The sequence below is a fragment of the Physeter macrocephalus genome, chromosome 13 (genome assembly GCF_002837175.3).
Source record: "Physeter macrocephalus isolate SW-GA chromosome 13, ASM283717v5, whole genome shotgun sequence".
Classification (NCBI taxonomy): domain Eukaryota; kingdom Metazoa; phylum Chordata; class Mammalia; order Artiodactyla; family Physeteridae; genus Physeter; species Physeter macrocephalus.
Window position 1 is genome coordinate 22,454,041 of NC_041226.1, and position 17,008 is coordinate 22,471,048.

Genomic DNA, 17,008 nt, shown 5'->3' on the forward strand with positions numbered 1-17,008 from the left:
CTAGTCCCAAGTCTCCTCACTCCGCGCCTCATCCTTTACACTCGCAAAGTTCCAAACCCATCCTGCTCTCGCACCTCTGCACACGCTGTTTCCGAAGGCCACAGGCATGCTTTGCTTGCTCAAGTAGAACCCCAACTAACACTTCAGGTCTTAACTCCGGCTAGGTTCTCAGCGAAGCTTCTCTCACTCATCCAGGATAATCTGCTGCAGCTTCTCCCTTTTGCTCCCAGTAAACCACCCCCATTTCAGAAGCGAACTCTCTGAGGACAAGAACTGTGTGTCTTTCCAAAACACTTCGTTCTCAGGGCTTGGTATGACGACCTCATAGTAGGTGGTCAAATTATATCTCCTTAACCCACTTTGAGTTATTTATTTTTCCTATCAGAATTCTTGAGGGTCATGTGATAGTACTGCAAAAGTATTTTGTAAAAGCACTGTGCAAATGATGGGTTTGTATACGTTGTACTTATCTTTTAGACAGTGAATCACAGTGCTTTGCATCCTAAATTATAGTTGGGAAACATAGACACCCTGTTAGTCTCTACTGTCGAATTTCTTAATTCCCTAACCAAATAAACTAAACAATTCCATCCCTAAGATGGATCTGACAACCTTCAGGAATATTAAGATTCCCACTCCAGGAATTTTTTCTTTTAATTTCCCCTAGGGACTTCTCTGGTGGCGCAGCAGTTACGACTCCGTGCTCCCAATGCAGGGGGTCTGGGTTCGATCCCTGGTTGGGGAACTATATCCCATGTGCATGCCGCAACTAAGAGTTCACGTCACAACTAAGACCCAGGGCAACCAAAATAAATAAATTAAATAAATAAAGTTTAATATCCCCTAACCTCAGATATAAAGGAAAATTTATAGTGTTTATTATTTGCCTCAGAGGTGCAAAATGAATAGTCAGGCAGGACCCCCCAAATCACTTAAACCTGTTTCTTTCAAAGTTTTGCCTGGACTCCTAAAGCAAAAACTACAGAGCACATTATCATTCTGTCCTGTGTCCAAAGAGATACAACTTGGCTTCTTACTCATCTCTTCACTTTTTTCCTATTCTTTCAATGGCAGGAAGGACATGGATACAGAATAAGAAAACTGGCCTCTAGTTCTCTTTCTCAAAGGCATTCAAAACAATTTTGCTACCTCAAAAAAAGAGACTAAAAAAAGAAAAAAAAAGAGACTGGACTAAAATTAGGCAGTCTCAAATTGGGGCAGGTAAAAGTTATGTAAACCAACTGAGTAGTTAATAAGGAAAAATGGTTACTATCCTGGCCCTCTGGAGAAGAAATGTCCTGCCTAAAAATCTCAATATTCACTAAAAACAAAACAAAAAGCTAGCCAAATAAAATACACCTGAAGGCTGGACTCAGTTTCTTACACCAGCAGTATTTTAGTAGCCATAACACATATAAATTTGTGAGTTATATTCGTGAGTTCCTTGCTGAACCTGATAATCTTTAAGCACTGCCTCTTCCACCTTTGAAATTTAACTCAAAAAAAAAAAAAAAAAAAAGGACCATGAGAGCCATGTTTTCCAAATTAAAGATATTATGGCTGGGAGATAGTTCCAACAGGCCAGAATTTGCTGGTCCCTATTTTACTCTAATAATGAACCAATATCTTTAAATGTCTTGTCCTAAAACATCTTTGGCCTAGTACTAAAACTCTACCTTCAGTCTATGACTTTTTATTCTCCCAATATACTCTCCTTTCTTTTTTAAAATAGAATTGTATACTTTATTGATTTATTCTTAATTAATTAATTAATTTTTATTTTTGGCTGTTTTGGGTCTTGGTTGCTGTTCACGGGCTTTCTTTAGCTGCGGCAAGCAGGGGCCACTCTTTGTTGCGGTGCGGGGGCCTCTCATTGTGGTTGCTTCTCCTGTTGCAGAGCACGGGCTCTTGGCGCGCGGGCTTCAGTAGCTGTGGCACACGGGCTCAGCAGTTGTGGCGCACGGGCTCAGCTGCTCCACGGCACGCGGGATCTTCCCGGACCAGGGCTCGAACCCATGCCCCCTGCATTGGCAGGCAGACTCTTAACCACTGTGCCGCCAGGAAAGTCCTATACTCTCCTTTTAACTGTGCAGCAAAGCCACCGTCCTTGAATGTCAGAATTACAATACCTTTATTCGTAAACTAAGGTCTCTTCCAACCAATATCCCAATACCACCACAACCCCACACACATGCACACACACAACTCCTATTCAGAAATGGTCTGGTTCATAAGGCGTCTCCCTCTCCACTAGTAATGTGAGAAGATTACCATTTAAATAGCACGCCTTCTAATTCTATAAATTCAGCCAATATGATTCCATTGGTTGAAGTATATACTATTCTCCAGTGATGCGTAAACTATGGGACAGACATAATCTTGTGCTGCAGAGTCATTCTCAGGTTCCCAATCAAATGTCATAATATCGTAACCCACAGGATGAGCTTCTGGAGAAATCCAATCAAGACAAAAATAGTAAACTGTAACTCTACAGTTACTGTACTCTACAGTTAGGGTGGGCCCTAATGCCACACGACTGGTGTCCTTTGGTCATAAAGAGACACACCAGGGGTGCGTGTTCACAGAGGGATGACCATGTGAAGAGGCAGCAAGGGGGCAGCCATCTGCACGCCAAGGAGGGAGGCCTCAGAAGAAATCAAACCTGCCAGCACCTTAATCTTGGACTTCTAGCCTCCAGAACTGTGAGAACATAAACTTGTTGTGTAAGCCACTCAGTCTGTGATATTTTGTTACAGCAGCCCTAGCAAACTAATACAATGTGATTTAATACCTGTGATTAAAAATTTTTGAACAAACTAAAAGATGTGGTTGCTGGATTTTTAGAAAAATGTGTTTTCTCCTTGTGCTTTGCTTTCTTTGTTAATAAAATTTGTACTGAAATATAACCTACGTTTAATAAAAGTATACAATTCGTAAGTTTCCAGCTTTGATGACTTTTCACAAAGTGAACACATTCATGTAACCACCACTCAGATCAAAATAGAAAACACCGGTAGCTGTGCTTTCTGAATTCACGGATTCAAAACTGAATTTTCTATACTAATTGCTTACATATCTTGAGTAACTTTGTTTCCTTCCTAATACAGATTGTTTTTTATCTTTCAAGCATAGGTCTTATGGGACACAACCAGTATTGTTTAGAAATATTGCAATATCCGAAACATTAAACTTCTTAAGGACTAACATGTTAAAAAGAAACCAACCAGAGTCATGGTTCCATCATTTTATCTATCTATCTATCTATCTATCTATTTTTTTTTTTAACGGGAAGAGACTGTGGTTATCTTTGTGAGACACACAGTCTGGTAAACTTATCACATAGGCTCCAATTAGTTTTTCTTTCTCCCACTTCACATCTTTTAACATTTTTTTCCGACACGACTTCACAGCAAGTAAAGGCTTTTGTGGAAAGTGAATGTCAGTTGAAGCAGTGATGCAGTTAATCTATCTGAATTACTTTTCATGAATTTTATAGTCCTGAAATGAAACTGTTTCCAAAAAGTGATAGTTTTTTCAGCTAATGAGGTACCGTGTATTATTTTCCCCTTGCAACTGTCTTCCTGAGTAAATTATATTCTAATGGAAAAGTTCTACGGTTTTGAAGTAGTTATTTCAAAAAGCTGGAGAATACAGAGAAACTGCATAAACGAAAAACTAGATGCTGAAATCCAAAAAAGATCAGAGGCAGTCTCTAAGAGAACTTTATTGGAATCATAACCACAGTTCACGGAGGAATTGGAGAAGTCCAGATGAAGACGAGGGCAGAGATGAAAAAAGACAGGACTACCCTGGGGGACTGAGGGGAGACGGCGGTAAAAGCCCAGCGAAGGCACAGCAGTGCGATCAGTCATCCTGGTGGGAGCACAGGCAGGCACGGAAGACACTGGTCGGTCAGATCGGTAACAGGCAGCTGACGGGGACAGGAGCGGAAACAGGCAGTGATCTGAGGCGGTGACACAGTGATGAAAAAACTGGTGTGTCCTAAAATTACATCTCGACTTCCTATTCAAAATCTTCCTGAGCCTCCGTCTCAGGATATTTGGGTCTATTCAAGTCTGCTTTACGTGTGGTACCCCCAGGAAACGCATTAGGGTTTAAAATCTCTTGGACGCACAGACCCTCCAAGAGAGAAGGCCGAGGACCAAAGAACACATCAGAACTCTCACAGAAATACTAGTATAAGTATATACAGTCAGTTGTGAAGTATGACATTAATTTAATAAGGATTATAATACCACATTTGGTCCATGAGTTTTTAAAAACGGGGTGTGTGCCAGGGAATTCCCTGGCGGTCCAGTGGATGGGAGTCTGAGCTTTCACTGCCGAGGGTGCGGGTTCAATCCCTGGTCAAGGAACTAATATCCCGCAAGCCACATGGCACGGCCAAAGAAAAGGGGGGGGGGTGCTAAGGTAATCCCTATAAAGACATCATTTTCACTTTCCGAATAAAGGTAGAGCTATAGTTTACTATCTCTATCTTGGTTTGTACTCCTCCAGAAGGTAACTGAGACAAGGTTTAAAGTTCAGGTAGTTATTTGTAAGGTGATCCAAGGAAACACTGGAAGAGGATTGGGGAAAAGAGACAGGAAGAAGAAAGAAGTCAATAAAGAGCTGAGTCTAGAAAACGGGTACCAGTTGCATGCCACTGTGGACAACTGCAGAACAACTGCAGTTCTGCTGCAGAACTCTGCAAGACAGTGTAGGACACGTGCCCCGGGTCACCCCACCTGAGGGTTAAGGGAGCTGGGTATTTACCCACCAACTCCTGTCAGATATTGGTTGAGGGCCGCTCCCAGAGTAAGGGTTAATACCCTGACATTTCTGACCCACCCTCCAGGCCAGCAGAGGAGCTGGCAACAGAAAAAGCTCTCAGGCAGAGATATAGATACTGGGCTTTAGAAGTTGGCCAGTGTGCACAGAAATGGCAAGGGCTGAGGGACTCTGGGAGGGCACTGAGAGCATCTAGGGCAGGTAGGTCACAGTTCCTAAACCAGGGGAATCTGTCCCTAACTTGGGAATGTAAGAAACATCACCCTTCACCTAGAAGATGCAGAAAAAGGACTGAGAACTGCTCTAAATCAATAGACATTTTCCTTTGCTAAACAGTAGAGGTGCTCTTCTCAAGAAATTGTTTAGCTATGATACATAACAAGTTACAAAGGAAAAATCTGCCAAATCCTCATAGTTATTAAGTTCTGCATAGTTATATAAAAGAAACCAAAGCTGTAAACAACCCTGGGTGGCGTGCTTTTTTTCTCTATGAGCAGAGAAGGCCACAACTTCCAACCATAAAATATTCTCCAGAAAGGCTCTTTTAAAGAGAAGAGAAAAAAATGTAAAAACAGTATGTCTGTAGAGTTTTCCCGCTTCTTCTTTTGGAATAGCTAATGATACAATATAAGCAAGAAACTGAGGACTGATACACATACACATGGTTCTTACAGTAAACTAAAAAACGGACTTCAGCTGAATTTCTTTTCAAACACAGTCTTTAAGAGTATGCTGGCTCCCCATCAGTGTTTCACCTCTGGCCAAGCCACAGCTGTCTATGTCTAACAGTTGGTAAGAACATGTAAGAATAAGGTTTTATTTAAGAACTTAAAAATGTTTATTAAGTCATTTTGCATTAAAGACATATAATTGACCTAACTTTCAAGAGGTTTATTTTAAACTTAAACTCAACTTAGATGAGATCGGTTTCTCTAGTCTTCTTGATCAATTTCTTTAATTTTCCAAGAAACTGATATTCTAAATTGAGGTCTGTACACAAATTGTATATGTCCCTATTGTTTATATTGAGATAAACTAGTACATTCCCTACTCATAGTAACTATATTGAATTAAATAACATTTTTTAGTCCATTCATCAGATAAATTCTTACACAGCTTCTATTTTATCGTTAACTTTTATTTTAAAAGCCCTCTATGCCTTTAGAGTTTGGTCATATTGGGCTGACAACATTTTCTTCTTTCTAAATGTATCTATTTGTTAACTTTAACTTTATGCAATCTGAAAATAATCCATGAAATTCGGTAAACACAGTTTAAGTGTTTCCCTCTCCAACAGTGTTACAAATTTGACATCAGTGCCTTGGTACAGCTCTAAAAATGATTTCCTATTCTGTCACTTCTTTGCCAGCCAAATTCCTGAAACAGTTCTGCAGAAAGATTGCTTCATGCCTTCACAGTAATACAAATGACTTGATGAATTGTATTTTTCTCCAGTGGTGCCTTCGTAAGTGGACACTGTAAGCTGATAAATTGCAAACCACTGTGATTTCAGATAAAGTTGAACCATAAATCAGAAAACAGAACGTAAAGAGGAAAAAAAAATCAAGAAACACTGGAGTCTGAGCATTAAAGAGTTTCCGCTGACTACATCTATGATGATATTTTGGAATTAATGTTCATTTTTTTAGGTACCATAATGGTACTGTGGTTATGTATTTTTAAAAAAGGAATCCTTATGGAGACATGTACTAAGAATTTAAAGATGGAATGATATGCTGTGCGAGATAAAATAACCTTGTGAGGTACAAAGGGCAGTGGCTGGGCTATAGCTGAAGCAAGACTGACCAAATGTTATTCCTCTGAAGTTGGATGACAGGCATGGAGTTTCACTATACTATTTCTGTACTTTTGCATATGCTTAAAATTTTTTCCACAATGAAAAGTTAAGCTGCAGGCCAGAAGGGAGTAGCATGATATATTTAAAGTGATGAAAGGGAAAAACCTTTCATCACTTTAATTCTCTACCCAGCAAGGCTCTCATTCAGATTTGACAGAGAAATCAAAAGCTTTACAGACAAGCAAAAGCTAAGACAATTCAGCACCACCAACCCAGCTCTACAACAAATGCTAAGGGAACTTGCGTAGGTGGGAAACACAAGAGGTGAGAACAGAAGAGTAAGGGAAGAAAAAGGACCCACAAAAACAAACCCAAAACAATTAAGAAAATTGCAATAGGAACATATATATCGATAATTACCTTAAACGTAAATGGATGAAATGCTCCAACCAAAAGTTAAGCTGTCTCAAGAGCAGTCTCCTAAGAGCACAGAAATTTCTTCTGATACAACAAAAGGAAGAAAAAAGGCAGAAGGAGGAGGGGAAGGAGAAGAACAAAAACCAACTACTGGGGAGGTGAACAGGTTCTGGTCACTCCTGTTGGCTCCGTCCAAAAAAAAAAAAAAAGGCATTTTTATTTTATAACTTTAATCTGACCCGTAGTTATACCAAATAGCTTGTCCACTAAAAATAACAGCTTCTCTTACACTGGACAAGGGTTTCTTATCCTTGGCACTACTGACGTTTGGGCTGGGTAATTCTGTGCTGCGAGGGGCTGCCCCCGTGCACAGCACGATGTGTGGTGGCATCCCCAATCACCAGATGCCAGGAACATGCAGCCAGTGTGACAGTCAGAAACGTCTCTGGGTGCTGCCAAAGCAGCCCCCAGGGGGAAACCACTGCACTAGATAATACATAAACACAAATACACATCTGGAAAGAGGCAGGTTAAAAACATATTGACAATCTGCAGACAGACAATGATCAGACAGATTATTTTTGATTCTGCAGGGCAAACCCAATAGGGAATTTATGAAGGAAGTGAGGTTTAGAATAAGTGAAGCTATATATCATTTTGATAAAATCACAGTGATAGGCCTTACAGAGGCTTAGGAGACATAATGCAGTAGGGCAATGATGGGTGCAAATATACATGGAAAAAGCAAAATACCTTTTTACAGAAGTAATTTGTTCTTTATCACTGACAGCACGTTAAAAAAGCTGGGTGGGGACAGTACACAGGGTTTATTATATTATTCTACTTCAGTGTATGTTTGAAATGTTCCAAAATAAAAAGTTAATTTTTTTCCATTCCATTTCTCTCTTTCTTTTTTTTAACGCTGCCAATTACTCACAAAATTGATTTTGCACCTGCACTCTGAAAACCACTAGAATGATGATTAAGGGCACAGGTCTACAAGCTGTATGTTGGTCAAATTATATCCTGTGTAAACTCCATTTCTCTCATCAATAAAATAACAATAGTGCCTACCGCATAGGCTTGTTGTGTGAAATAAATAATTCCTGTAAAGTGCTTAACACAGTGAACAAAATAAGTGCTCAATAGGTTACCTAATTCTGTTTAGCTATCACTGCTTAATGACAAGAAAGACATAAATCTTAGTAAAAAGTTCCTTCAATTTTTCTAAACCAAATAGTTATGAGAATATAAAACGAGGCACTATGTGTCACAGCAAATGTAATCAAGAATATAGTCCAGGGCTTCCCTGATGGCGCGGTGGTTGCGCTGTTCACAACCGCACCAGGGGAACCGGGTTCGCGCCCCGGTCTGGGAGGATCCTGCGTGCCGCCACAACAGTTATGAGAATATAAAACGAGGCACTATGTGTCACAGCAAATGTAATCAAGAATATAGTCCAACTATAATTCAAAGATACATGCACCCCTATGTTCACAAAAGCACTATTCACAATAGCTAAGACACGGAGACAACCTAAATGTCCATCAACAGATGAATGGATAAGGATGATGTGGTACATATATACAATGGAATATTACTCACCATAAAAAAGAATGAAATAATGCCATTTGCAGCAACATGGATGGACTTAGAGATTATCACAGTGAAGTAGGTCAGACAAAGAAAGACAGATATCATATGATATCACTTATATGTGGAATCTAAAAATATGATACAAATGAACTTATTTACAAAACAGAAAGAGACTCAGAGACATAGAAAACAAATTTATGATTACCAAAAGAGAAAGGGGGTGAGGGAAAGACGGATTGGGAGTTTGGGGTTAGCAGATGCAAATCATTATATATAGAATTGATAAACAACAAGGTCCTACTGTATAGCACAGGGATATTCAATATCCTGTGATAAACCATAATGGAAAAGAATTTTAAAAGGAATGTATATATATGTATAACTGAATCACTTTGCTGTACAGCAGAAATTAATGCAACATTATAAATCAACTATACTTCGGTAAAAAAAAATCTCAGAGTCCCACTGCAATGGCAACTAGTAATATGCAGATGGTGATAATTTATGCAACAGTATAATTCATGTAAAAGCAGTGATAAGAAAAAATTCAAAAAAGAAAACAGCTGTAGTTTGAAAGCTATAAAGCACACACAGATACACATAAAGCTTAATTCAAACCAACTGACTCTCAACAAACGGGAAATGCACCAAGCATTATTATAATGTGTCCAGTGGTTAACCAAGTGTCACATCACACAGCACTGAACTAATCTGATTAGCAAAGAGAAAGTACAAGAATCATCTGTGCCAAAATAAAAATATAATGAGCAAGCAATAAAGTAGGGAACAAAGGAATTTAATATTCAATTTTGAACCTCAAGTGTCCTAAGAAAAAGACTTAACTTTGAAGGAAGAAAATCTATCCTTTTGTCACTAACAAGCCACCTCACTTAAAAACATGCTAGGGCTTCCCTGGTGGCGCGGTGGTTGCGCGTCCGCCTGCCGATGCAGGGGAACCGGGTTCGCGCCCCGGTCCGGGAAGATCCCATATGCCGCGGAGTGGCTGGGCCTGTGAGCCATGGCCGCTGGGCCTGCGCGTCTGGAGCCTGTGCTCCGCAAGGGGAGAGGCCACAGCAGTGAGAGGCCCGCGTACCACAAAAAAAAAAAAAAACAAAAAAACAAAAAACATGCTAAGGAGTACCTTTAGAGTATTAGTAATTCTTAGGAGAAAATAAAGGAAAACAAACTATTTCAATACATATTTGCTTTAACAAGCCCTTGTGCTATGTGCTCAGTCCTACACTAGACACTCTGGAGATAAGCATGAGCCACAGTCCCCTGCCCATAAGGTTTAATTCCGGGACAAAATGAGTAATACAAACCTTATTGCCATACAAGTCCAGATGAAGGAAGAATCAACAAAGGCTACAGCCATAAAGGGCAGAATGGTTATGGCTGTAAAAGGAGAGGCCCGCGTTACCACAAAAAACAAAAAAACAAAAAAACAAAAAACATGCTAAGGAGTACCTTTAGAGTATTAGTAATTCTTAGGAGAAAATAAAGGAAAACAAACTATTTCAATACATATTTGCTTTAACAAGCCCTTGTGCTATGTGCTCAGTCCTACACTAGACACTCTGGAGATAAGCATGAGCCACAGTCCCCTGCCCATAAGGTTTAATTCCGGGACAAAATGAGTAATACAAACCTTATTGCCATACAAGTCCAGATGAAGGAAGAATCAACAAAGGCTACAGCCATAAAGGGCAGAATGGTTATGGCTGTAAAAGGCAAACAAATCCCTGGCAGAGGAAAACAAGGGGAAAAGGAGAGGCAGCAGTGTCAGGAAGCTATTGTGAGAGAGAAAGGATTCCAGCAGATTGGACTAGAAGAGGGCAGAGAGGATGGTTGAAGTTTTCAGAGGATTTTGGATTAAGTGGTATCGAGAAATGTGTATGTGTGATGTCTGCTGTAGGAATGACCAAGTGGGCAACTGACTGAATGTGAGAGTTAGAGGAGGCTAAGAACTATCATGGCCAAGAGAACAGAAGAATGATGTTATCACTGACAGAAATATGGATACATAGAGAATAAAGGAATGCAGAAGTCAATTTGATTTCGTAACTTCTGAGTGTCAGGTGATAAGAAATCCAAGTGGATTGTCTGTTAAGACAACTAAAGATGAGATGAACATCAGATGAGAAACTAGACCTCTGTGACTGCTGCCACACTGGCCCAAGTCTCTGTCATCTCTCCCCGGATTACTGCAATAGCCTCTAGCTTCTACCCTTGTCCTCATGGTCTCTTCTCAACTGGCCAGAGAAGGCCTTCAAAATGTAAGTCAGAGCACATCACTACACTGCTCAAAACCCCCCAGTGGTTCCCCATTTCACTCAGTAAAATCCAAAACCCTTACAATGGTTCACAATCCCTTCATGATCTGCCACTGCCAACCCCCTTCCTCTCCAGCCTAATGGCCTCTTCTCCCTGCCCATCCATTCTGCCCACACTGACTTCCCTGCTTCTCCTAGAACATTCCAGGCTTGCTCCCACCTTAGGGCAAATGTGTTCCCTCTGCCTTGAAAACTCCTAGCTGGATAACTAACTCCACAAGGCTACCCTTTGCCTCTTTCAAGATTTAGTTCAAATCCCACCTTCTCAACGAGTCCACATCTGACCACACTATTTAACATTTCAAGCCCCACCCTCAACCTAGTACTCCTAACCCCACTTCCTGCTTTTTTCCCAGAGAACTTACCACCTACTAGGCTGCAATACAATTTACTTATTATGTTTACTATTTGTTGCTGTCTCCTCTTACTAAAATGTAAGCACCATGAAAGCTGAGATTTTGCTCAATGAAGAATCACAGGCCTAAGTAAAAGAGGGCTTGCAAAAACTAGGTACAAATACAAATTTTTTGAATTAACGAGCTGCTAAAAAGGGGTCAAAGATAATGAAAACTGGGGCTTCTCTGGTGGTGCAGCGGTTAAGAATCCACCTGCCAATGTAGGGGACACGGGTTCGAGCCCTGGTCCGGGAAGATCCCACATGCCGCGGAGCAACTAAGCCCATATGCCACAACTACTGAGCCTGTGCTCTAGAACCCGCGAGCCACAACTACTGAGCCCGCGTGCCACAACTACTGAGCCTGCAAGCCACAACTACTGAAGCCCATGTGCCTAGAGCCCGTGTTCCACAGCAAGAGGAGCCACTGCAATGAGAAGCCCACGCACTGCAACGAAGAGTAGCCCCTGCTCGCCGCAACTAGAGAAAGCTCGCATGCAGCAACGAAGACCCAATGCAGCCAAAAAAAAATAAATTAATTAAAAAAAAAAGATAATGAAAACTTAGAGCAAAAAAGTCACCTTGTCTCTATCAGCTCTAAGCCTACCCATTTCTTCCAATACTGTCTAACTCAGTAATGGTCTCACCATTCAACCAGATTCTCAAGTCAAAGAAGCTTGGAAACCATCCTACACTTCTCACTCTTCCAGTCCCTGCCCAGTCAATGCATCACCAAAGGCTGTCAAATTTCCTCCAGTATCTCTAGAACAGAAGCCCTCTTTTCCACTGCCACTGTACCAGTACAAAGATTTTCATCTCTAAACTAGACTATGAAATTCACAACTGAGCTTTTTTGCTTTGATCTAACCAGGACCATTGAACGGATTTTAGATGATGACAGAGTATGACAGGTTACAGAAAGCTAAGTGAAGAATAGGATACTTGAAGGTGAGAGAAATAAATTTTATCTTCACTTTCTTCCCTCCTATTGATGTGCATTTATTCATATATTTGAGGTCCAGCTCAAATATTTTCTCCACTTTTGAAGCCTCTCCCAGTTCCTTCAGGCAAAGTACATACTCTTTTTTTGTACATAACTCTAACAGAGCACTTTCTGTAGCAATTATTTTTTCACATATCAGTTGCCCAACTGGACAGGAGTCTAGTCTTATTCTAGCGTAGAGCCTAGCATCAAAAATATCTGTTGAACAACTTTTAGTCTAGAATTGGCAACTGTAAAATGAAAACATAAGTTTGAGCAAAGGTAGTGGTACAAAGAACAAAAGAAACAGAAGTTATCTGCTTACCAGAAAATAGTAGATAAAAATACTAAACTGAAGACCCAAGGGAAAAAAAAATAAAGGCCAAACACATGAGGCTTTTCCATGTAGATGAGGGTACAGAGATAAGCTAATAGAGATCCCCATGGAAATATTTAATAGAGAAAATAGATTACCTGGAATTTCACAGAGAAATCTGGAGGTGGAAGAAGGGCTAATCCAAATGGCCCTTAAAAATGAAACCCATTCTCTGAGATAGGAATGCTCAACTAGAAACAAATGAATTGTGTTCATCAAATGCTCATAAAATGCAGATTGTTTTAATTAGGAGAAAGCATTATAAAACGTATCATCAGGCCCCTCTAACCCCATCACCCCAAAGACACTCAAATATGTAGAATTCAACATTAGAAAAACTGGCTCAAAAGAGGTCTCTCAAAAACCAACAAAAGTATGTTACCTGAGAAAATAAAGCTATTAAAATTAAACTCAACACACTGAACTTAAGTGAAGGTCTAATCTTTTCTTATAAAATTCTGTTTTACAGACCTGGGCACTAGTAAAAAGAAATAAAGAGCCCAGAAAAGCAATTTTTTTAATAAGAAGGTACAGTTCTATGCTTGAGAGAAAAATGGAAAAATATTCAGGATAATGTCCGCCTCCATGTATATTTCAATGTAAAATAAATGGCTTGCTCATTGTAAAATGACTCAGTTACTTACACTTTGGCAGGTTCATGACAAACCAAGCTAATACTAGAGTGGTGGCTCTTTAGCTTTTTTGGGTCCCAGATCACTCTGAGACCCCAATGAAAGCTAGGGTCCTGTCCTGCAGAAAAACATGCAGATATACACACTTAGCTAGCATTTTAAACATGTCAACAGCAGTCACAGAGCCCCTGTTGTCTATTTATGACTTCCTAGAGAGCCAAGGAACCCAGTTGTAGAACTGATACCTTAATGAGTAGAAATAGCAAATGACGCAAGGCTCAGAAAAGGAAATGAACTGTTAACAATTCTAGAGCTTTTTTCTTGGTCCTCCAGGCAATTAAAAACACTGAACATAAAAATCTCTTCTGGTTGAATTTTATCAAGTGATATACACCCAGATATAGGTAAAATGCATGCACACACCTTAAAATATATTTGAAACCTAAAGCGTTTAAAAGTAAAATCTAATATTAATAATAGTAATAACAGCTCATAGTTACTGAGCATGTACTATACACCAAGTATTATTCAAACTGTTTAAAATATATTCATATTTATGCACCAATGTAAATAACTATTATCTGTATTTCATAAATAAGGAAATTAAGGCATAAAAAGGTGCAAAGAGAGTTACGGAACAATGACACGAAACAGAAATGACTGAGATTAGCAGCAAAGACCTCCCTTATAGCGTGCACCATCTAATAGCAACTTAGACCTGCACTTGTATTATCACAGTTCTACAAAGCAAGAACATATTGTACAAACTCCAGAAGAAGGATGACAATCTTGATCTTTTTCCATATTCCTGGCAAGATAATCCTTACAATACCATGTTCACGCTGGAGTACACTGTAACCAGAAATGTGAATACAAAATGTTCAAAAAGATCACAATGCTAACTAAAGGATTCACGAGATTAAAAATGAAAGATTAATTTTGAGGATAACAAACCTTAGCTTTCTAAACCACTGTCTTCTGTATACGTACCAACAATGAATCATGCTTTGGAAAAATTAGCAACTTGATAAGAGGTAAAAAATCTGAAATAGGGTACCTTTTTCTACCAAGGAAGTTCAAGTTTCCCTACCTCAAACTTTTTTCCAGACTGCTTCCTTTTTATCATCTTGGTGCCAACACCTCTTCTACTCCAGGGACAACCACAAAAGTAGAGAAAACCTCACAGGTTCAATAGGTCTTATTAAATCCCATCAGTTGCAAGACTAATTCAGATTCCTTGGATGTGCCTATGCTATGCCCTGCACAATGTAGCATACAATAAATAATTGTTGAATGGTTGAATCTTCTCCAGGAGAAAATGCATACGTTTAACATCTTCTACTTCCCATAATACTACACTACAAATTGTTATGGCAACAGAATAATGTAATAATACAAATCTTTTACCTTACCATTTTTTAAATTCTACGTCCCAGGGGGAAAAAAACGACTAATTTTTTTGACATCAATTTATGCAGCTATTGGCAATCCAAGACACCACAAAAAATTTATCTGAGTACAGGTGACGCCTGAACAACATGGGTTTGAACTGCACAGGTCTACTTATATGTGGATTTTTCTCAATGGTAAATACTACAGTACTACACAATCTACAGTTGTTAAATTTGAGCACACAGAACCACAGATATGGAGGAACCCTGGATACAGAGAGCCCACTGTAAATTACGTGCGCATTTTCAACTCTGAGGGTTGGTGCCCTTAACCTTCCCATTTTTCAAGGATCAACTGTATACTCTATTTAAAGAATAATGTTCTTAACATATTATAATTTCTTACAGCTTTCTTTTTTTTTTAACATCATATCGGAGTATAATTGCTTTACAATGGCATGTTAGTTTCTGCTTTACACCAAAGTGAATCAGCTATAAATATACATATATCCCCATATGTCCTCCCTCTTGCGTCTCCCTCCCACCCTCCCTATCCCACCCCTCTAGGTGGTCACAAAGCACTCAGCTGATCTCCCTGTGCTAGGCGGCTGCTTCCCACTAGCTATCTATTTTACATTTGGTAGTATATATAAGTCCATGCCACTCTCTCTCTTCGTCCCAGCTTACCCTTCCCCCTCCCCGTGTCCTCAATCTTACAGCTTTCTTTGTAATGTTTAATGAAAATACAACAAAACCATGGATGTTTTTCTTTTATACAACCAATAAACTTTCTGAATCAGGTAAGAGAAATTAGTTCCGTTAAAGTGAGGTGGCCTGCTGCTTTACGAGTAATATTCTAAATTCAGTGAAGCTTAAAAACCAAGAAACAATGAAAATAAACATATACTCTTACATATGCCACAAAAAAAGTTCTCTTTATATTTAATTCACAAACTGAAACACCTGCTCTGATTTACTGAACTGTTAAAACATCTGAGAGCAAACACACAAAATTAAAAACTATACACAGTTTCTTAGAAGTTGATACCAATTAAAAGAAATTAATCTCTATGCATTAAAAAGTATAGAAAACATACAAGAGCCGAAATATTCCCTCTATTTTGACTAAATATTCCCTAATATTAAGCAGTATTTTTTAAAACACAACTTATAGTTACTGAATATTAATTTACCAAAACAGGCAAGGATGACCTTATCTTGGCAAAACTCATAATACTGTTTCCTCAACATCCTAGAAGACAGCTTGATGCACCACACTCTTCCATCTGCTTTGTTCTATTTCTTCCTGCCCCAAATGGAAATTAAACCCTTCCAGTAACAGCCAAAATTTCATCAATCACAGGAAAGTACTTAGAGCAGAGAAGTAGTATGATATGAATAAGAGGTAGAAAGAAAAGGTGGAACAGCCCTGGTAATGACCTTAGAGTATGTGCTGAGAGAGAAAATCTACACAACATGTACAGGAATTGCATTTAAATAATTCTATTCCCACTTACCTGATGAGCTCTCAGTAAACACCGTTAATGTCTGTCCTCCAACACTTTGCAAGACAAATGGATGTTCTCTAGGAGCACTGACTGAAGCTGGTTTTCCGCCAATATCATGAATATTTGCAAGATCCTCATTCAAAGTAAATGACACCTAGTAGACACATTAACCAGAGCTTATTACAATAGACTTTTGTATTCAAAGTATCTGTACAGAAATTCTAACTATAAATCAAATACTTTTTTTAATGTGAATCTTTTCCAGTCATTTTATTAAGCATTTTTAAAAAACTTTATCAAAAAATCTTTAATAATTAGTCATAATAAGAGAATCTATCCCCATTTGTCAGAATAATGGGGCTAATCTACCATTATATAGACAGTTTTCAAATGTTTTCTCTGGTCTATGGCTGAAAAACTTCTATTTATAAAACAGAAATAATTTTTTTTTTCCTAAGGTGTCTGAGGTCAAGGAAGAAACCATGTCTTGTTATATTTATACCCCTAAATAAATTAGGTAAGTATTAGGTGGGTGGATGGATGGATAGATTGACAGATAGATAGATAGACAGACAGATCCATCCATCCATTCATCCATTCATCCATCCATCTCCTAGCAAAATGCCTGGCACACAGAAGGAAAACAGTATTTGCTGAATGACTGAACTTTTTTTTTTTTTTTTTTTTTTTTTTGTGGTATGCGGGCCTCCCTCTGTTGCGGCCTCTCCCGTTGCGGAGCACAGGCTCCGGACGCGCAGGCTCAGCGGCCATGGCTCACGGGCCGAGCCGC

At 39.2% G+C, this 17,008-nt stretch overlaps 1 protein-coding gene across 3 annotated transcripts in view; it reads right to left on the bottom strand.

Moving 5' to 3' along the window:
* Positions 1–17,008, bottom strand: part of GTF2F2 (general transcription factor IIF subunit 2) — a 155,669-nt gene that overhangs the window by 110,432 nt on the left and 28,229 nt on the right. For all 3 annotated transcript variants that reach the window (XM_024125992.3, XM_024125994.3, XM_055089362.1), the window contains exon 4: positions 16,228–16,372. In XM_024125992.3, coding sequence (XP_023981760.1) covers positions 16,228–16,372 — 145 coding nt within the window. The remainder of the gene's footprint in view (positions 1–16,227; positions 16,373–17,008) is intronic.